Source organism: Plasmodium malariae (genome assembly GCF_900090045.1).
Source record: "Plasmodium malariae genome assembly, chromosome: 12".
Lineage (NCBI taxonomy): Eukaryota > Apicomplexa > Aconoidasida > Haemosporida > Plasmodiidae > Plasmodium > Plasmodium malariae.
The window spans coordinates 704,678-727,627 of record NC_041786.1 but is presented as its reverse complement, the minus strand read 5'-3'; the positions used below and the strand labels follow the sequence as shown (position 1 = coordinate 727,627).

General features: G+C 26.7%; 6 protein-coding genes across 6 annotated transcripts; 1 reads left to right on the top strand and 5 right to left on the bottom strand.

Annotated features, from left to right (window-relative positions):
* Positions 1–121: 121 nt before the first annotated feature.
* RRP42 (exosome complex component RRP42, putative) lies at positions 122–970 on the bottom strand (the record flags this gene model as incomplete). Its single annotated transcript, XM_029006451.1, has 1 exon — positions 122–970. One exon carries the CDS (start codon positions 968–970, stop codon positions 122–124), a length of 849 nt encoding a protein of 282 aa, XP_028862939.1.
* Positions 971–1,878: 908 nt separating this feature from the next.
* On the bottom strand, positions 1,879–2,064 carry PmUG01_12024700 (conserved Plasmodium protein, unknown function; the record flags this gene model as incomplete). The annotated part of the gene is made up of 1 exon (XM_029006450.1): positions 1,879–2,064. The coding sequence occupies one exon, from the start codon at positions 2,062–2,064 to the stop codon at positions 1,879–1,881; it is 186 nt and encodes a 61-aa protein (XP_028862938.1).
* Positions 2,065–3,975: 1,911 nt separating this feature from the next.
* PmUG01_12024600 (nucleolar complex protein 2, putative) lies at positions 3,976–6,780 on the top strand (the record flags this gene model as incomplete). Its single annotated transcript, XM_029006449.1, has 1 exon — positions 3,976–6,780. The coding sequence occupies one exon, from the start codon at positions 3,976–3,978 to the stop codon at positions 6,778–6,780; it is 2,805 nt and encodes a 934-aa protein (XP_028862937.1).
* A 1,617-nt stretch (positions 6,781–8,397) lies between these two features.
* PmUG01_12024500 (conserved Plasmodium protein, unknown function) lies at positions 8,398–10,097 on the bottom strand (the record flags this gene model as incomplete). The annotated part of the gene is made up of 3 exons (XM_029006448.1): positions 8,398–9,624; positions 9,827–9,969; positions 10,085–10,097. The coding sequence occupies 3 exons, from the start codon at positions 10,095–10,097 to the stop codon at positions 8,398–8,400; spliced, it is 1,383 nt and encodes a 460-aa protein (XP_028862936.1).
* A 2,246-nt stretch (positions 10,098–12,343) lies between these two features.
* On the bottom strand, positions 12,344–16,486 carry PmUG01_12024400 (conserved Plasmodium protein, unknown function; the record flags this gene model as incomplete). The annotated part of the gene is made up of 1 exon (XM_029006447.1): positions 12,344–16,486. One exon carries the CDS (start codon positions 16,484–16,486, stop codon positions 12,344–12,346), a length of 4,143 nt encoding a protein of 1,380 aa, XP_028862935.1.
* A 1,686-nt stretch (positions 16,487–18,172) lies between these two features.
* DBR1 (RNA lariat debranching enzyme, putative) lies at positions 18,173–20,137 on the bottom strand (the record flags this gene model as incomplete). Its single annotated transcript, XM_029006446.1, has 1 exon — positions 18,173–20,137. The coding sequence occupies one exon, from the start codon at positions 20,135–20,137 to the stop codon at positions 18,173–18,175; it is 1,965 nt and encodes a 654-aa protein (XP_028862934.1).
* Between the last annotated feature and the right edge of the window lie 2,813 nt (positions 20,138–22,950).

The following is a 22,950-nucleotide window of genomic DNA, read 5'->3' as shown; positions in this document are numbered from 1 at the left end:
CGACAGTCTAATATGATAATTATTGCTATTTTAATAATGTGGACCTCGTATATATATATATACATATTTATATATGTATATATGTATGTATGCACACATATAACGTTTGCGCAAGTTTCTTTTATTTTATTAGGGCACTTCTTGTTCGTATTTTACATATTGCTTCATTAATTTTCTCAAAGAGGAAATGTGAAACTTTTATTGAATTTTCAGTCATATTTAATATTGAAGATATTTCCATTGATATTCCATAGAGCTTATGAAATGCTACACATTTTCCGCTTGATGTAATAGCCACTACAAAAATATTTTCAACTAATTCCTCTTCAATCTTTGACATATCGTATATATATTTATTGTTTATTTCCCCAATTGAAATACATATCGGGATATTTTCATACGGAAAATTGGTTTTCTGGTTTTCTACAATTTCTACTTGATAGTCCTTACATTTTGTGTTATGAAACATATTTAATTCATCAATTTTTTTTTTTGGTTTCACAATAGGCATGGTCATATCATTTAAAGCTACATATATTGCTATGCTAATAATGTCTAATAGTCCTCCTCCAGCATTCAAAACCATTACATTTATGTCAACTCCCCAAACAAATTTTGAAGGCAAAATACATAATTTTTTTTTATTAATATTGTTTTTTATACATAAGTCATAAATAATTGATGTCATAATTTGTAAGTGTTCTTTCTTTATTCTATTTGCACCTACAGATGCAGGGCAGTCTATCTTTAAATTGACAAAACCTTCATCATTTGCATCTGCACTAGGTGATAGCAGAGAAAGTTTTACTCCACATATTACATTGTTTTCTTCATTCATAACACTACTACTCCCATCTGCTGATACCAATATATTCTTGTTTATTTCGATAGTTCTATATGTTAATAATGTTCTCCCGTCAACTCTTATGTTTGAATTAATGCCATCTTCAATGTATTTTGAGGAGCTCATTTTTTTTCTGCTTCGTATGTATGTATATATACGCTTATTCATATATATATATATATATATATATTTTTTTTTTTTTTTTTCAATTAGAAATGAGGTTTCGGAATTTATAAATAAATATTACTTAACCGCTCAAACAAACGAACGTTTAATTACTTTTGTTTTTATGAATAATATGAATATAAAAATTTCTCTTTTTTTTTTTTTTTAATTATGTTTTTTCCTGAATTAAAATGAATAGAACTTGAATGTGGGCACCACAACAAAGGCAACACGTAAACGTGTACACATGTAATCGCTCAAAGGTGTAAAAATGCAAACTTGCAAACATATAAACATATACAAAACAAAACAACTTAACGCAATGACAAAAAAAAAAAAAAAAAAAAAAAGAAAATAAATGAACAAACATGAGAACAAAAAAACAAGCAAACAATTAAACAAAACGTAAGAATAATATATTGCTTATTTCGTGTCAAAATATAAATGAAAAATAAAGGGCCTTTTCGTTAAAACAAATTGTAAACTTATATTATATGTGTCATTAGTCATATATATATACATATACAACGGACAAAATTTCAATAAACAAATGTACACTTTAAATAAAGTCTGCGCACTGATAACATCTAAATGCGTGAAGAACGAGCTTTCTCACACATACACTTAAGTAACGAATAGTAATAAGTTGAAGCACGTACATGGATGTATACACATATGTATACATATGTATATATATACATATACATACGTAAACGTGCCATGTTGCGGCTAATCGCATTGCACAAAAAAAAAAAAAAAAAGGTATCTATGAAGAAACAAACATTAAAATTGATTCAATATTTTGCAAGAAAACTTGGCTAAAAGCAAAAGTGTAGGTATAATGACAAAGAGGGTTATAAAACCTTTATTTACAGATAGTAGTTATCACTATAATAATTTTGATGTTCTCCAATTTCTTTTTTTACGTCACTTAACTTTTTTGATTTATTAAAACATATGAATGAATTAATATAATAAAAGTTTATTATATAATTTTTCTTCTTATTCCATACATGATACAAAAGTATAAGCAATATAAAAATTATTATTATCATTTTATATTTTTCATAAAAAGGTGTTAACAGTGTGTATTTATTAGTACTAGTAACACGAATAATTTCTTCTCAGTATGTATATATATTCATACATATGCATTATATATATAAATGAATACATATTATATATATATGCATACATATTATATATATATGCATACATATTATATATGTACATATACACAAACACGAATTACGAAAAAAAAAAAAAATTTACTTATTTTCTGGTTTCATAACATGAAAATACACCTAAAAGTATAAACATTTGTTTTTAATTATAGTTATGAAAAAATTTTTCTTTTTTTCTCACCTTTTTAATTTTTTCTATTTTTTCTCTTCTTTTCATTTATTTTCATTTCTTTCCTATTTTTTTTTTTTTTTTTTTGTTTATACAATATGATGAAACTTTTTTACTATACTGGGAAAAAAAGCAATATACATAAATCATATATATATGCACAATTAAAAAAAAGATAAACTTAAGGGGAGCTTAGTACCTTTTTTTGAATATTTTTTTGAAAGAATTTAGTCTACGAATATTAAAATTGGTGGTATAAGCTACGAACAAGTCAATTATTTAAAAAAAATTAAGTGCATAATGTAAATAAAATATATATATACATATATATATATATATATATGTATAACGTTGTGTGGATATGTTTTTGGAGCTAATGTAGGGTAAAGAAAAAAAAAGAAAATGTAAATTTGACTAATTCAATACCTTCGTATTTTATTTTTTTTTCTCGTTGTTGTGGTAATTGCGTAAAAAAAAAAGTAGTATATATATGCATATTCTTAAATGATTTATTTTTTTTTTTTTTCGAAAAATTCTTAAAAATTGTTTTCTTTGCTGTATTAATTTGTTAGCATTGGTATGCTGTTTATTTTATGTGGAAAAAAGCAGGAAGTATGTTTAGTAAGGACCGGTATACTTTAAAAATTCAATTAAACAAGTTTTATTATAATATTGTGCTGGAGCATGTTAAATATATGAGCCAAAAAAATAAAACGATAAAACGATAAAACGATTAAGCGATAAAATGATTAAGCGATAAAACGATTAAGCGATAAAACGATTAAGCGATAAAATGATTAAGCGATAAAATGATTAAGCGATAAAACGATTAAGCGATAAAACGATTAAGCGATAAAACGATTAAGCGATAAAATAACAAAACAGTGGATTACGTAATTTATTTAAAGCAAAAAAAAAGCCATCATTTTTTTTCCAAAAAATATGAACAGTTATATTATTCAGTACAAACAACACATTGAAGAGTTTGTTTACTTTTTAATAGAGGCCGTGCTTTAACAATGTGAATCATGTTTTTAAATGAAAATATAATACAACACAGTATACTCCGTACTGAGCAAATTTGTTTACATATAATTATATAAGTACGTACGTTTGTACGTATGTTTGTTCTTATGTTTGTACGTACGTTTGTACGTATGTTTGTTCTTATGTTTGTACGTACGTTTGTACGTATGTTTGTATGTATGTTTGTTCCTATGTTTGTACCTATGTAGTGTATCCTTTTCCTGTACCATTTAACCAAGTGCATCACTTACTTTCTTTCCTGTGTAAAGGGAATTTCAAAGAATTTTATTCTAATAACAACCTGTTTCCGCATCTTGCATAGTTTGTTTCAGATTCATACCATTTACTTTTTTGCTTAGCAGAAATTATAGCAAAGATATATATATATATGTATATATACATACATACATATGTACATGCATATGCATATGTATGCAGCCCAAGAGGAATAACGAAATAAGCGTTCCCGTACTATTTTCTAAAGAGGAAATACTGCTGTATATGTACATGTATATATATATATATATATATATATGTGTGTGTGTGTTTATACATATGTACATATTTATTTACAGTGCCTGTAGAGAATGGATCTAGTAACGAGTTACGGTCAAAGTGAAAAACTGGAGGTGGGGAATGAAAAAATATATAAAGGGGAAGTAGAAAAAAAAAAAAAAAAAAAAAAAATATTAAAGAGTCCCAAAGAAAAAATTTCCAAAAAATGTAGTAGCACAAAATATTCAGAAAAGGAAAAAAAAAAAAAAAAAAAAAAAAAAAAATCGAATCACCTGAACGGGTTGCAAAAAAAAGAGAGGAAAAAACAAGTACAGATAGAATATAAGGGGGTGGAGGCGTATACGGAGGAGTACACAGAGGATGACGAAATAATCAGTTTGGAAAACTTTTGTAAAGAAAACGAAATAAATGACGCTAGTTCCGGGGAGGATAACTTAACAAATTTAGGCGAGCCCATTCTGAGCAACAAGAGAGACAATGAGAATGAAAATGAAGAAGGAAATGAAGAAGGAAATGAAGAAGGAAAAGTTATCGACATGATATATGTGAGTGGACACTTAAATTCAATTAATAAAAATATTAGTTTAAAAAAAGTAGTAAAGTTATTAACAATTTTTAAGGATGCTCTAAATTTATTTATTGTAGATGAGGTGCAAGATGAGTTGCCCAAAATAGCAGATAAGAAAGAGGCAGAAAAAGAGAAAAAAAAAAAAAAAAAAAAAAATTTAAAAAATGGAAAAAGCTGTAGAAATGGAAGAAATGATAAAATAAAATACGCAATGAATGTTGACACATCCCTATTTGTTATCTTTAATGTGGTTTACAACATTAACGAATTCTTCTACAACATGGCAAATGAGGCAGATATGGGTATAAAGATATGGAACATAGAGAGCATCAAAAATAATGAATTATTCGAAGTGGAAAAGAACACTGTCAGAAGTAGTAGCGCCTGTAGGGATATCAATAAAAAAATTGATGGTAATGGTAGTAAGGGTAATAGCAAAAGTAATAACAAAAGCTATAGCAGCAATAGTAGTAACTCTGAGCTAGGAAATATGTACAGTTATAAACACATCCAAAAATATAGGCCTTTCATTGTATACTTTTTTAACACTCTATTACAAAAAATAAAAAAGCTAAACAACGATGATGTATGTTCAGGAATAATAAAAATAATAAAAAGAAAAGAAATTTTAAGATGGATTATTATATTTAGTTATGGAAAAATTTTTTTAAAAAAAATTTGTAAATTTTTTATTATTACCAAAAAAAATGATATCTATTTTTTTTTATATATATTAATTCAAAATATGTTTGAATTATATAATGAAAAAAAAAAAATTATACTTAATAGTTTATCAAAATGTGAATATGACGAAGAGAAGGAGATTAAAAAAGCATTTGATGTGGAAAAATTAATATACGCAATTTATCAAAATTTTTTACAGACATACTTATTACATTATGGTCATAACTATTACAATATTATATATTGGAATTTTATGAATTTTAAAGAAAATTGCCTAATTGAATTATTTTCTTATCTATCACATGATGTTGCATTTACAATTGCATTTAGGTATATACAAATAATTATTCAAAAAATTAGAGAGCAGTTTAAGGTTCTCCATGAGGAGAGAAAAAGCACAAAAGGGAAGAGTACACAAGAAGGGGGTGGAAAAAAAAGAAAAAAAAAAAAAGAAAATGAAATGGATATAGAAGTGGAAATGGGTAAAGTAAAAGGCAAATCGAATGCAAAAGCGAGAACGAGGGGTAATAAAAAAGACTTAATACATTTAGAGGAATTCCATTTGCACAGTAGTTACATGATACTGCTTATCAGATTTTTAATAAAAATTATAAAAGTGTGTGATAACTTGGACAATTTGACATACGGTTTAACTATATTAATTATTGCTATTTTGAAAACAAAAATTAATCATATGAAATTTATACCGTTCAATTTACAATTAATTAATTTTTTGATTCGCATAATAGAAGATAAAAAAAAGTATATTCCATTATTTTCTTATTTTACTTGTATTCTAAATGGGCTAAAATCATATAAACATATAAGATCAATTTCAAAAAATCAAACGGTAAGATTGACTATTGAAAATTTCGATATTAATTCAAGTCTTCAAATAGATGAAAAATTAATTGCTGACTTTTCAATAGCACATCAAATTTATGATAAAATATATGTTCTATTATTTGATTATATTGGTCTTATGGTACATCATATTTCTTTTCCGGAATTTTTCTTTGCTATTGAATCCTATTTAAAAAAGTATTACGCTGAATGTGAAATACATTTATTCAAAGTGAAGATAAAAAACTTACTTGTACATGCAAAAAGCTCAATTGATATTATACTAAATAAAAGAAAAAATATTGATATATATACAGTACATGATAAAATAAATCATTTTGAAAATGAAAAATTTCCTTTATCAAACCAGAGATTAATCATTTTAAAAAATTACGAAGATTGCTATTTAACAAAAATTAAAGGTAAATTAAGTGGACTGCAAAACATTAAAAATATGAACAGTGCAGGAAATAACCAAAATGAGCAATACGACAAAGAGAAAAAAAAAAAAAATATAAAAAGGGAAAATAAAAAAGAAGGGGAAGAAGAAAAGGCAGCACATAGGAGGGAAAAAAGGGCCGAAGAAAGGGGAATAGAAATGGAAAAAGAAAAGAAAAGAAAAAAAAAAGACATAAAAAGGAAAAAAGAAGATTTAAATTGTGTAGACAATTCTTTTCCCAAAAAAACAAAAACAGCAACAGCAACTAGTTCTACAGCCGTACCCGAAGCGGACAAATTAGAAGTCTTTTCGATATCAAGTGAGGAGGAGCAAATGCCATAACTCGGATTGGAGCATGTTTAAACTAGAGGACTTGTAACCCTTTTTTCAGCTGTTTTTTATGTTAAGAGATGCATATATATGTATGAATGTAACCGCTTTTATTTTGCATGCGCAAATAAAATTACGTGGGTGTTACATATATGTATATATGTATTTATATATATGTATGTTTATATATATGTACGTTTATATATATGTATGTTTATTTATATGTTTGTTTGTATATTTATTATTATTATTTTTTTATATGCACAATTATACCTGTGTTCCCGAGTGTTTGCGAAGCATTTACCCTTCACGATATATTTAATGCCATAAATATCTGGCAGTATTTTTTTTTGCATTTTTTTAAATTATTATTTAATTTAGTAATTTTATTATATCCATTATTTACATCATTTACATAATTTACGTTATTTCCTTTACGTCAATTATTTCCAATAATTCAAGTTGTGATTGTGCTTCTCTTGTTTGAATATACTGAATTATACCATTTCCCATTTTGTTCATTTTGCATTACTTAAATGAAAGAACATCGTAAATGTATATATTTTTAATATTTCTTTATAATATATAATTTTTTTTTAAATGCGTCTTATCTTTTATCGAAATATAATACCCTTCTAATTAATGAACTAACACAAAAGTGAATACAAAAAAGATTGTGCTTTTTAAAAATTTGTATGTAATTAATATTTTTTTTTTTTTTTTCTCCCTATTTTATCATTTACAAAAACAGGTGAATTTGTACAATTTAACATTAAAACTTATGTCATTATTATACTTGTCAAACAAGTACAGACTAAAAATAAACGTTCACTGGCTTGCTTAAATGTGTATATAAATTACAAATGGGGACAAAATTCATGCACCCACATTATTATAGAGAATTTATTTTTTCCTTTATACGCGTTTTGACATATTTTAATGACTTTTTAATATATATATAAATATACATATATATAATTTTTTTCACTACTACTTTTTCTTTATCTCCTGCATTAACTACGTAACTGCAGAGGATAGCAAATTTTACCTATTTCATAATTTGTTTTCCAAAAAAAAGATCAATATTTTTTGATTTTACAATTTTGTTTGTTCTAAGTTGCAGCACAATTCATGGACATGTAAGACTAACAACATGAATTATATTTATTTTATATCATGAGAAAAATGCAAAAGAAAAAAAAAAGAGAAGACAAATTAAAATATACACTTTTATTTGAATCACAAGTTATATGCACGAGAAAAATGACAAATGAAAAAATAGGGTAAGAACAAATGAGAGCGTAATTGAAGTTGAAAACGACATGATATAAATGACAGAAAAAAAAAAAAAAAAAAGAAAAAAAAAGCTTCTATGTTTTTCTGTTTTCAGTAGAACATTTCTTTTTTCTTTTTTTTTCCACATGGATATTTTAATGCACTCGGAAAGAGATTTATTTGTTAGCTTAAACGTTTAAAAAATATATTTTCGGAAAAAGAGGTACATGTACATACATGTACCCGCAGAAGCACGGACATATATATATTACTATACATGTGCAGGTAGTGAGTCACATAAGAACTATGCTTACAAAATTGTGCGGCGAAACATGTTACACAGATCAAACTTCTTTAATTCCCCATTCCAATATTTAAATCGATTACAATGCCCTTACGATTAGAAGATGATGTTTCTATGTTAATGTCTATATCTCCTTTTTTTACTTTTGATATGTTTTTTCTGCACATTTCTTTTTTATGATTTTTATTAACAGTAACATCGGAAAGAGATTTAGAAATTACATTATTCTTTTTGGTGTTTTTATAATTGCAGTTATGCATATAACCTTCTTTCATTGAATCTTGCTTCATATAAGGGTAATTACACGGTCGGTATGGTATAACAGGTAGGTTATAACCCATATTATTAGCCATTGGATTGTTGTTATAAAATGGTTCGATCATTTCATTTTTCCTGTACATCATTCTTGGTTCATTCGGGTCAACATTTCCACACATAAGAGAATTTGTACCTGTGTAATTTGACTGGTCATAAAGGCCATATGGAACATTGCCATTTTCAAACATTAAATTATTTCTACCGTGCATATTATGTTGTTGCATAGTTAAATTTGCCCGTTCTCTATTATAGGTATTTGCACAAAATCCATTTGCATTACTTGTGTTATGGTGACTGTACCCATATGTATTCATCGGGGGATACTCATTATATCTTGGGTCATTCATTTCTCCTTGCTGTTCATGTGAATATTCAGAATATTCGAAACTTTCAGATTTTTCCAGACTTTCAGATTTTTCCAAACTTTCAGATTTTTCCGAACTTTCAGATTTTTCCAAACTTTCAGATTTTTCCGAACTTTCAGATTTTTCCAGACTTTCAGATTTTTCCAGACTTTCAGATTTTTCCAAACTTTCAGATTTTTCGAGACTTTCAGATTTTTCCAAACTTTCAGATTTTTCCAAACTTTCAGATTTTTCGAAGCTTTCAGAATTCAAAGAAGGAATACACTGGTGAATTTCTATCGTATTCTTATTGTTCTTCAAAATATTATGCGTTTTAAGATGGGGAACTGTTGCCGTATTGGTAGTATATACAAAAGATGGGTTACTTGCTAGAATTTTCTTATTTCGCAAACATCTGCATTTGTATTTGCATTCATATTCGCACTCGAACTTACATTCACACTCACACCCAAACTCATACCCGCGTTCACCTTTTTCTTCGTTATATTTTAATTTTATAACACAGTTATTTCTGTCTAATTTTGCTCTTCCACCTAGTTGATCAGCCGATATGTCTCCCTGGTAATTGCTATATTTATGAGAACTGTACTGGGTCTATTATAATAATAAATAATAAAAAAAAAAAAAAAAAAATATATATATATATATATATATATACATGTACATATGTATGTACAAATACATATATAAAACAGAAAACTTTAATAAAACAGCATGTATTTACAAACTTTTTTTAGTCGGCGCGTTATTAGTGCAATGAGCTAATACGTATGATGAAGAGTCTTAGTGCTATTACTTCGTTTATGTAATCAAGGTTGTTCTTTATGTTGTTGTAAATGCTTTGCGCAAGGACTTTGTTCAATTCAGAATTCTTAAAATTTTCCTCTCCTGCTATTTTGTGGTATGTCTCAGAAAAAAATACAAAATTTTCGCCAAGGCCTTCGTTAAAATGAAATTATATGTATATATATATGTGGGTGTATATAATTGTAAGTATATATAAATGTATATGTGTGCATATAATTTTTCTAAAAAAAGGAGTGAGCCAATCAACAACACTTTAACATATGGTATTGTTGTACGTACATTTTATAAAAGCTGTCTATTTTAAAATTTTTTTAATGTACAAATGTAAAATAAATTGAAAAAAATATGTGGAAAATTGTATTCCTTAACATTATGGTAGCAATTTTATAATATATTTAAAATGTATGGGTGGACGTAATTGTAACGTGCAAATAAAATAAAATAAAAAATAAAATAAACAAATAATAAACAGTACATAATAAACATTAAATAAATAATAAGTAAATAATAAGTAAATAAATAAATAAATAAATAAATAATTAGCTAAATAAATATTAAAACTATAAAATAAAATTATACTCAAAAAAGTCTTCAAATATTTAAGAAAGTAATATAGCTAAAATATGCCCCAAAAGGATCTTTTATGAATGGAGAAATATTTTATATTATGCACAGGCAATATAATTTTTTGCATTTTTCATTCTATATTTTTTTTTTTTACCTGATTGTTCAGGTCTTAAATTATCGGCTCTTTCCAGTAAATGGTCCACTTCAAAAAAAAAAAAAAAATACACACGTATAAATAATTTTTAAACATACAAGGGTTAGCCATTTAAAAGAACATAAAATAAAAATAAATATTACTTTTTATATATGAGCTCGTAATAAAAAAAGGAGAATAAAAAAAAAAAAAAAAAAAAAAAAAAGGAAGAGTTTACTCGATTACTAGTAGCTACGAATCCTTAAAAAAAGAAAGAATGTCATGTAGAAGACAATACGTAGATAAGTTGTAAAGTCCAAATGTAGCATTAATTAAAAATTATATATCTAATCCTCTTAACATTTTAGTGCAACACTAAAATGATAAAAGTGCAATATAACTTTTTCAGAAAATAATAGCGTTTTTTAAAAATGCAAATGTACTGTTGAAATAATACTCGTAATGTTGACTTTAAAATATATGAGAAATAAATAGGAAAAGAGGAAAAAAATAACACGTAAATATGGAAAACTCAGTTAACTAATTTTTAGTACAAAAATGAACAAAAAAAAATTAACGAGACATTAAAAGTTGATTTATATTTCATTATCATTCAACAAAATGTCCAAGTGAAAACGCACAACGTGAAATATGCCTGTACATGAATACTAAAACTTTTTGGCTGTTTTTTTTTTTTTTTTTTTTTTTCTTATGTGTGTGCGTGTTTAAATTAAAGAAAAAATAATAAAAATAATAAAATAAATAATAATTTTACATGAACGGTTAATGCACTTTTTATTTACAAGCACATTTACAATTCTGTTAAGAATTGTTCTTATTTCCTTGAAAAGAAAAATCTAAAGCAATAAAAATTTTTTATGAGGTACAACTGAGATAGGAATAAACAGCAAATATGGATGCAATAATTCCTTCTCTTTCTTTTTTTTTTTGTTCATTTTATATAACACTTTTGGCCATATATGAAAAAATATAAAAATGTATGTTATTGAATAATCGTTATGATGGCATCCTTATAATATACCTCTTTAAGGAAGGCACAGAACATACAGAGCACTTATAATTACAATGATATCATCATTTGATACAGAGGCATTTACGATTACTTGCGTATCCTTTGTTAATTAATTACTTTAATGGGTGTTTGTTTTGTTAAATTTTAGGGAATACTTCAACACGTGTGTAGTTAGCTGCGTTTGTTGCTTAAGTTATGTGCAGAATAGATGGAGAGTATTTTGAAAATTCATTTATATATAATACGTTCGTAAAATATATATACATATATATATATATATAATATGTATAGTGTATATATGAAGAAGATATGAAAGAGTTTATATAGCACTGTTCTACTTAGTCTCCAACAGTATATTTGTTCTTTTTCAAATTTCAGAAGCAACCGTTATATAACTTGCACCCCTTGGATGTGTTGCACATGGACAAGGTTTTAAATCTTTTTTTTTTTTTTTTTTTTTATTTTAAAAGTAAAAATATGCAAAATCAGCTTTGAAAATAAAAATTGCACAATATTTTGTTAATAAACTGAATAAACGGCATATTATGTACATCACAAAAATGAGCAAAAATAATTATAGTTGAAAATGATAAGCTTTATGGGGATATTCTCTTTGTCCTAAAATACTTTTTGTTTAATTTCATAACGACTTTGTCATGAAAAAAATGGTACAAATTTGCCATGAAAAAAATACCACAAATTCGTCGAAAAAAAAAAGAATTAACAACAAGGTGAACACATGCATAACTTTCAAAAGTGCAGTAAGAAGAATACTAAACTGAGGAACCGTATTTTCGGTTACGTCTGTTTAAATTATATAGGTAATAATTAAAAAAAAAGTTATCAAAAATTTTTTGAGAAGTCCACTTTGTCGATTTGTATATAGGAGAGTCTACATTATAATTGGTATAATTCTTCCCCATATTTCTGAATATAAACTTTTTTACTTTATAATTAAAAAAGTCTGGGTTGTAGTAAAAAGCACTAGATGGTCTAGGAATATTGAAAAGGACATTGTCGTCTGTTAGCATTTGGCTACTTCTGTAAGGGTAGGAAATTATATTTTGATCTTTATTCATGTCATCATATTTTAAAATTAAGTTTCTATTAGTATATACACTTTCATCATTAAATGATGATTTTTTATATTTCATAACTTTATGAGAAGTATATTTTTTAGCCATAGATCTAGTAAAATGTTTGACATCATTTATATTCATTTCTTTATCAGGGTCAGGTGTAGGACAAAAACAACTTTCATAAATATAGACATCTTTACTTTTATCTTTATACATTTTATTATTATCTATATACCATAATATTTCTTCTAATAATAATGGGTCTAAGAACATATTACATTCAAGACTTGTAAAAAAATTCCAATATTTTTTTAAAGTATCAATAGTAAAATTCCACTCGTGATTATATATTTTATGGTATAAATTATGTATATAATCTCCCACATGTAATTCGTATAAAATTTTATTACGGAACCTATCTTCATTTGTTACATAGTTATTGTAAATATCTAAAGTGAATACTTCTTCTAAATTTACTTGTTTTATACTTGTACCAAATATAGTAAAAGGGTTATAATTTTGCTGTTTTTCTAATAGTTTTTTTAAATTTTCCGCATTGCACCATCTAGGTTTTTGAATTAATTTAATTTTTTTTTCATAATGATTAGTTGTGGTAAACGATAATTTTTTCCCATATGTATCAACAGATTTTATAACGCAATTTTGTATTTTTTTATTTATTTCTATAAATTCTTTTTGTAATTCGTCTGATGTGTTAATATAATTTTTTTTTATTTCCATTTTTTGATATAATTCCCTTAGATGTTTTAAGTAGTTTTTCTTTATCGAAGGAATCAAAATTTCAATAATTATTTTATTTACATGTACATCCTTAAAGTTTGTGCATGTTGAGTTGATATTTCCTTTTTGTAATTTTTTATATTTCGACTTTTTATATTCATCGAACATTGGTTTTATATAATTTTGGTAAAAAAAAGAATGCTGTGTTAACTCTTCGTCAATAATTAAACAAAGAAGATAAGATTCTCTCTTTTCATACTTTATAAATAAGCATAAAAACATATCGAAATTATTGCTCATCTCTTTCTCTACTACGTGAAGAAGTTTTTTGTGTCTGTTTAAGCTCCACAAGTCTCTGTCCAAGTTGGCATTTCTGAAACTGCTGCTGCAATTTGGTTGCTCTCCCTCGACTTCTCCCTCTATTTGTGTTTTTTTCATTTCTAATTCTGTTACGCTTGCTATTTCTATTTCTGTTTCTACTTCTTTCTCCACTTCTGTCTCTGCTTCTGTCTCTGCTTCTGTCTCTATGTCCGTCTTTACTTCCTTCTCTACTTTCATTTCTACTTCTATCTCGTTTATGCCTACGGAAGTGGTCAAATTATTTGTCTCTTCTTCACAAGAGGATTCATTAATTTCTTCTATCTTATTTTCTTCCCTTTTTATATGATCGACTCTGCTGTCTGCTCCGCTTTCTTTAAGATCGGATATTTGTCTGTCTTCCGGCCTCAAGTTTGTACAGTGGAAGGAGTTTTTCAAATTTGTAGATTGGGAAGAGTTTTCCGTAAGGCCGTTCATATCACGTCTTTCCTTTTGTAAACCCCCTCTAAATTTTTGGAAAATAGAGTATTTTTGTCCTTCAATAACAATTGCGTTTGCTTTTTTAAGAGTGTTCTTTTTAATGACCAAGGTGGAAGAGGTATCTAGGTTATCACATGCAAAAGTGCTTGCATTTTTCTTGTACATATGCATATTAGTAAGCGTCTTAAAATAATTTTTCCCTATTTCCTTTTTTATGTTTTCTCTTCTTTTATTTTCCTCTTTAAAATTGTCAAAGAATTTAACGCTTTTAAATATATAATTAAAAGGGTTTTTAATAGGTAATAAGTGCGAATTGTTCGTATAAATGCTTGAGTAATCTAAGAAATTGAAATTTTCATAATTACACATTTTGCTATTAATCTGTAAAATAGCGTTACTTGAACTGTTAGTATTACCGTAGTTACCTACATCACAATTTGGAACAGCATTCCCCCTTTCTTTATATATGCTGGTCTTAACTGATCCTTTAGAATTGTCATGCGTATCGTAGTTAGAAGCCCCCTTGAAAGCACCTCCCTTTGAATTATTATTATTACTACTGTTACTATTATTGCTATTATTGTTGTTATTACTATCGCTATTACAATTATGATTATTACTATCAGCATTTCTACTACTAATACTATTACTAATACTATTACTAATAGTGTTACTATTACTATTACTGTTACTATTACTGTTACTATTACCATCTCTATTACTATTATTATTTTTTCTTTTTTTTTCTAAATGTGGAAAATTTACACAGCTAGCTACACAATTCACACCCCCTCCATGCACACATGCATCACCCATAAGCTTTTTCATCGTCTCATTTTCCTTTTGTTCTACTCTCTGTATGATGCTCTCCCGATGGGGTAGCATCATATTAAAGTTTGATATCGTGCCAGTTCTTGTATCAACATTATTATAGCCTAATTTTACTGAATCCTTGTCTAGTATATGAAAACATGGTCTTTTCCCCCCCACGTTACATAATTTGGTTTCATTGGAGTTTATGAAAATAGTAGGATTATTTGAAAAACGTCTGAATGAGTCAAAGTTTTCCGAATTGGAAAAATGGCTTGAAATGGCAAAATTGTCCGAATTGGAAAAACTGTCTATTAATGTCTTGTTCGAATATGCTAATTTCCCTCCATTTTGTAGGAATGTTTCACTTGAATTTATCTGAAGAACATCTTTGGGATTCCTTCCTTCCTCTTCTTTGCATATATTTTTTACCTTATTAATCAGATGATTAATGAGGAAAGAACCGTCATTGTGTTTCTTCTCATCGTAGTCATAATTATAATTACTTTTGACCAATTTTATATTACTAGCACCGTTCATATGTGAATTACAATCCTCATATTGACTTGTAAAAATCTGGTTTTCATAATTATTGTTACTCCTCATTATGATACGTGTTCCTTCCTCCTTTTCGTTCTTGTTGTCCCTTTTATGGTTGTCCTCTTCATAACAGAGCGTGTTTATCTTATTGTTTATGGTCCTGTTTGTAAATTCTGTAATATTTTTTTTGTTATTACATTGAGTTATTTTGTCGCTTAATTTATTTTCTATTGCTTTGCTTCTTTTATGACGATAAGAGGAGCTTTCACACGGACCACATTTTCTTTTTGCCTTCTTTTTGGATTCATAATTATTGTGCACTTTTTTTAGGCCATTTATTCTTCCATTTCTTAGGCCATTTATTCTTCCATTTCTTAGGCCATTTGTTCTTCCATTTCTTAGGCCATTTATTCTTCCATTTCTTAGGCCATTTGTTCTTCCATTTCTTAGGCCATTTATTTCTCCAATTTGTAGATCATTTTTTTCCCTTTCCTTTTCGTAGGAGGGATAGGCGCGTCTTTTTTCCTGCCAGGTGTTAACCCTTTGGTAATATTTTTTGAAGTCAAATTTTCTGCTTCCCTTTTTCTGATTTTTGCTATGTGTTTCTTCCTTACCTTTCGATATCCTCATCGAATGTGTACTTTCTACATTATCGTTACTTAATATTTTAACATAACTGTCGTTCTTTTTCGACTGTTTCTCTGCTTCTGTATGTTGTATGTGTTGAGTGGTGTCTTTCCGTGGTAAATGCCCTTTCAGTTCGCTTTTTTCTTTTTTACATTTGTACAAAGGATGTTTCTTTTTCGATGTACATTTTTGCGTTTTTGTTATTGTGTTTGTTATTGTGTTTGCGTTTGTTTTTATTTTTTCGTTTGTTTTTTCATGAGTAAGTGCGCATGGATTCCGATTAAAGTGGATGTTATACCTGACCCGCAGATTACTCTTCATCCTTGTGCACTGTCATATATATATATACACATATGTATTGCTATATGCACTTATATAACTTTACAGAAAAAATGTGCATTTTTTTTTTTTTTTTTTTCTTTTTTTTCGTTTTATACAACACATACAGTTGTGAACGCCCTCAACGCATATTCGAAAATTTGTAAGATATACATTTACAATGTATATGTTAAAGGTCGATAAATTTAAGATGAGTAGTATGGACGTAAATCAAGCAATCCTGGATGCATTTAACAAAATATAGCTCTGCTTTTATGTATTCTCAGTCTATCTGTTCATTTGTTTATTATATATGTATATGTATATGTATATGTATATGTATATGTATATGTATATGTATATGTATATGTATATGTATATGTATATGTATATGTATATGTATATGTATATGTATATGTATATGTATATGTATATGTATATGTATATGTATATGTATATGTATATGTATATGTATATGTATATGTATATGTATATGTATATGTATATGTATATGTATATGTATATGTATATGTATATGTATATGTATATGTATATGTATATGTATATGTATATGTATATGTATATGTATATGTATATGTATATGTATATGTATATGTATATGTATATGTATATGTATATGTATATGTATATGTATATGTATATGTATATGTATATGTATATGTATATGTATATGTATATGTATATGTATATGTATATGTATATGTATATGTATATGTATATGTATATGTATATGTATATGTATATGTATATGTATATATATATATATATATATATATATATATTTTTTTTTTTTTTTTCTTTTTTTTTTTATGGACATGTCAGAAATGTGTTTATTAAATAATTTATGAAGAAGATCTGTTGCTTTTGGATTAAGACAAAGATGAGGTAGGATTGAAGCGAAGGAAAAAAAAAAAAAATTATAAAAATAAATACATAAATAAATAAATATAAATACATATAAAATATATACAGATACATACATATAATATATACACATGGATATATGCGTACGCGTAAGCATAATACACGCAAGTACGTCTTTATCTACATTAGTGTAAATACACACATGTATGCATACCTACGGGGGTGAAATGTGCAGAATAATTAATAAGGAAACCAAAACATATTGAAACTTTTTATGTATCAATTTTTGTGTTAGCATACGCATACAACACACACATGTGCTAAGGTTTGCACGTATGTACACAATTGTAGACGCACCTTCTTGTGTATATACCAATTATACTGTTACACATTGGTCATAATTTAAAAAAAAAAAAAAAAAAAAAAAAAAAAAAAAATACAAAGGGGATAAAGAGGGATATGAAGTGTAGTATGAAGTGAAGGATGGTGAATTTGTAGACAAAAAAAAAAAAAAAAAAAAAAATTAAATAAATAAATAAATAAAAGAATGAAAAAAAAAAAAATTAAAAATAAAAAAACATTAAAATGAAAAGAATAAATTAAATAAAAATGCATACAGCTAAGTTAAAAATAATTAATTCAAGCTAAAGTGAACCAAAATATGTTAAATAAAATCAAATTAAATCAAATAAAATAAAATAACAACATTGTAAGAAAATTTTATTAATATTCCCCCAAAGCAGGTGTGCATAGGATAGTCTCTTTATTTCTGTTGTTTTTGTATCCTGTTCTGTTTCTATGTCGTCAGTTGTCCATACTCGAGCATACTTCCCCAGGCTCATTTAAATTTTCGACATTTTTCAAAGTACCTTCAATTGCTTCACTCGTATCAATTGCTTCACTCGTATCAATTGCTTCACTCGTATCAATTGCTTCACTCGTATCAATGGCTTCATTCGCATCAATGGCTTCACTTGCATCAATAGCTTCACTTGCATCAATAGCTTCACTTGCATCAATAGCTTCACTTGCATCTGTCGCTTCCAACCTTTTCATTTCTTCGGTAAAAAAGTCCATTTCGGATTCATTATAAATACTCAGTTCCTCAAATTCAAATCGATCTAAAAAAAATTGTCTCTGTGCACATAAATTTTTATAATTGGGATTGGTATATCCATGAACTAAATAATAATCTTTTTCATTAATAGTAATTTTTTCTATATTTTTTAATTTCGTTTTAATATATTCAAAGTCTTCTTTTGATGGGTACTTCAATTTTTCTAAATTGTAATCTTTGTCACTACTGATTGAGATAAGGTTATGATTCGCTTTTAGTATTGCTAACCATTCCATATCATAACATAAATAATATTTTTTTTTTTCATTCATACTAATATCTTCTAATAATTCCTCTTCCTCTTTCTCTAAAAACTTATTAAGTTCTTCATGGTTTATATCCTCGTCACTCTCTTTATTTGAATTGTTATTGTTTACGTTCTCCTCATCATTTGTTGTTTCTTCTTTTTGGCCAACACCGTCTTCGGTACCATCTTCTGTACCATCTTCCATGTGTTCCTTTATATGATCATTTATGCACACCTTTATGCCATCATTCATACCTTTCTTAATACCCATCTGATTACTTCTCTGGTCGTCCTTATCTATTACAACCAATTCCTCCTTTTCATTCTCTTCTCCCACCATAACATCAGTGTTATCATTATTATATTTGTTATCTGTCCCTCCTCCACCTGTTACTACCTCTTGACTTTCCCCTTCCACAGCTGCAGTTTCTCCCCTCTGAATATCCTCCATATGCTGTAGCATCTCTTCATAGTCTACACCAAAATTATGCCCTTTCCCATGATGGTTATTACTATTACTACTACTATTATTAATACTAATATTGTGATATGTACCGAAAATTTTGGGTAGGTGGTCAAAGTTAAGGTGCAGCATATCATTTCTTTTTTCAATATTTAAAATTTGTATAAAATGTTTATTCTGTTCTGCTTTATCTAAAGAGAGGAAACGAGTATAATTCATTTTATCATTATGTACATAAATTGCAGAATACTTAACATGTAAATGAGCTGCAAACCAAAAATATGGTTTTAATTTATTTAATAATATTTCTGTATGTGGGTTTCCTAATGTATTATTATATACATCTGACTGAAAATGAAATTTCCTTCTAAGTAATTCATTGATATCACCATGTTTTTCTATATTATTTGGCCAATCATGTGTTATTACAATATCTATTTTTTCTTTTATTAATTTTAATTTTTCTATTTCATATTTACGTATATGATATGCACTTACTTTGGTTATATCCGTATAGGGGTACCATTCACTATATTTTTTGTAATAATTGTATTTTTTATATATACCACTAAGACTACATATTCTTAAATTATTTATATTATGTACATTTGAATATCCTAAAAAATATATATTTGGTGCAACCCATCCACCATAATACAGTTGCTTCAAAACGTTCACTGCTTCATGATTTCCCCCCACAAATATTGTTAATACCTTAGCTTTTTTTTTCCCTGTATAATAGTCCTTAAAATCATTTTGCTCTTTTTTATATTTATTCGGTACATTCAAACATTCGTTATCTACACTATATCGTACGCACTCAAAGTCCCCACAGCATATTAGAAGGTCCACCTTAAAATTATTATCCTCTTCTATTTTTTCCAAGGTTGAGTAAATTAAGTTCAGCTCTCCGTGCGTGCACCCCACAATCGCTACAATCATGTTGTTAGTCAATTTGTTAGTTAATTTGTTAGTTAATTTGTTAGTTAATTTGTTAGTTAATTTGTTAGTCAATTTGTTAGTCAATTTGTTAGTCAATTTGTTAGTCAATTTGTTTATTCAGTTTGCTTGGTTTGTTCTGTTTTTCTCTTTATTTTGTTTAATTTTTTTTTTTTTTTTTTTTCTTTTTAGCTAGCTACGCCTTCCAGTGCATACATACACGTGCATGTATTTTTTACTTTACGTGTTTTTATTTGCTCCTTAAAAGGGCAAAATATGCACACTCAGTTAACGATAAGACGCACGAAAGCTATACAACGCATACTCACACTTGTGCCTATGGTATATGCGATTGGAGGAAAAACAAATGAACAGTTAATAAATATATAAGATGATCAAATAATGCACGGGAAAGCGGTAAGTTAGTGAAACAAAATTACTATGAAATGGTAAAACAAAAGAATAAAACATGGCGTACGTGCGGCCAAAAATAGCCTCTAAAAACGTAGATCCTGAAAAGGAAATATATTCCTACGCATATATATATATATATATATATACACAAACATGTGTAAATATACATATATTTATACGTATGCATGTATGTATATACGCATATGTACACCTTCCTGTCCTAATTTTAAAATGAAGCTTCCCTTTTTTACCTTACCGGTTCCTCTAAAAAGTGAACTTCAAGTTTATAAAATACACCATAAGATATATTATTCTGTTTGACCATAAAATGAAATAATATAATAAAAGCAAGTTTCATAAAAAAATAAAAATAAAATAAAACAAATGTGCTGTATACAGAATGTATCTTACATCCGATTTGTTTTATTATTTTGAGCTCTTAGCAGAAAGAAGATACTAAGGGAAACGCTATACATATAAGACTTGTTTGAAAAGAAAAAGAATAGCCGTAAGGAAAAAAGAATAAAGAAATGGAAAAAAGAATAAAGAAAAGGAAAAAAGAATAAAGAAAAGGAAAAAAGAATAAAAAAAAGGAAAAAAGAATAAAGAAATGGAAAAAAGAATAAAGAAAAAGAAAAAAGAAAAAAGAAAAAAGAATAAAGGAAAAGAAAAAAGCAGAAAAAAAAAGAAAAAAACAGAAAGAATAAAGAAAAAGAAAAACGTAGAAAGAATAAAGAAAAAGAAAAACGTAGAAAGAAAAAACAAAAAGAAAAAAGTACAAGGCAAATAAATTAAAAATGTTAAAAAGAGAAGGCAAATAAAAAGAATGGAAAAAAACAATACAAAATAGCCAAATATACAACGTAGCAAGTTATGCGAATCAATACATACACGTAATAGGTATACATAAAAATATATTATTTTATTTAAAAAAAAAAAAAAAAATATAAACATTTGATTAACTTTCCAAAAGGGAATTCTTTTTTTTTTCCATATGAAAACTTAGTTTAGTATCCTTTGGTCAATAATGTTATGAAAAATAATGTATAATTCATAATTATTTTACTTTTATTTTCATTTTATTTTCACTTTATTTTCACTTTATTTTCATTTTATTTTCATTTTATTTTCACTTTATTTTCACTTTATTTTCTTTTTATTTTCATTTTATTTTCACTTTATTTTCACTTTATTTTCATTTTATTTTGTTTTCATTTTATTTTTTTTTTTTTTTTTACTTCATTATATTTTTTTAAAATTTATGTAATACAAATAAGCACATGTTATGTTAAAACCGTTGGCAAGGGATTAAGCACTTTATAGATTGAAAAAACGTTGTTTTGTATTTTATTCAGAAGATCATAAAATATACAGCTGCTTGAAAGTAATGTATACCCATAAGCTTTTTAGCGAATTCTGCAATAAGCGGGTGCTTGCCCCGTTTTATGGTATCTTGTTGTATGTATGTATGCTTATATGTACATACATATATATATTTATATATGACAAGCATTATATAAAAAGCAATGACCTAAATGAGGGTGATAGAAAAAGTGAAAGTGTTATACTAGCCTTTTCTTTTTGTTTTTTATGCATGAACAAAATTATGCCTAAACAATAATTTAATGAGAAGATATATAATATTCGTAAACAGTTACACATTCATGCAAGTGCTATAATAAAATATGCATGAAATAGTAAGTACGTTTTTGACAAAAAGACACATCTGCAATATTTGTAAAAAAAAAATATTTTTCAGTAATCCCATTTTGTGTTCATGGTATATATTGAGCTATCATCTAGGTCGAAATATTATTTTCCATTTATCATATATCATTTATCATATATCATTTATCATATATCATTTATCATTTATCATTTGCCATTTGTCATTTGTCACTTGTAATTTTTCAATATTTTTTTCTTTGTGTTCATTTTTGCGTATATTTGCTCAATCCTCAGCCCATTCTGTTGTCCATTCCCTTGCCCATATTTTGTCTAAGAACAAATACGATATGGGAATATGGAGAAATAAAAATAAAAAAGGAAATTTAATTTCAATAGTTTTGTTAAAATTTTGCACCCACGTTATTTAAAAAACATCCTACAATATTCCATTTCAAGAGTTTTAAAAAAAAAAGGAAAAAGAGAAAAAAAAAATTAAACTATTTATATGCAGTGGTATACTATTTTCCCACACTGCGATTTCTGGTGGTACTATTTTTAATCTTCATCGGATAGTAACCAGCATTTTTTACTTTAATTATATTTTTTAACGAAAATTTTTAGTGGAATTTTTTTTTAAGAAGTTAAGGGAGAAATGTAGATGGGTATGAGCTGAGGAAATAAAAAAAAAAAAAAATAAAAAGGTATAACGAGCAGTACCAAAATTCAATACATAT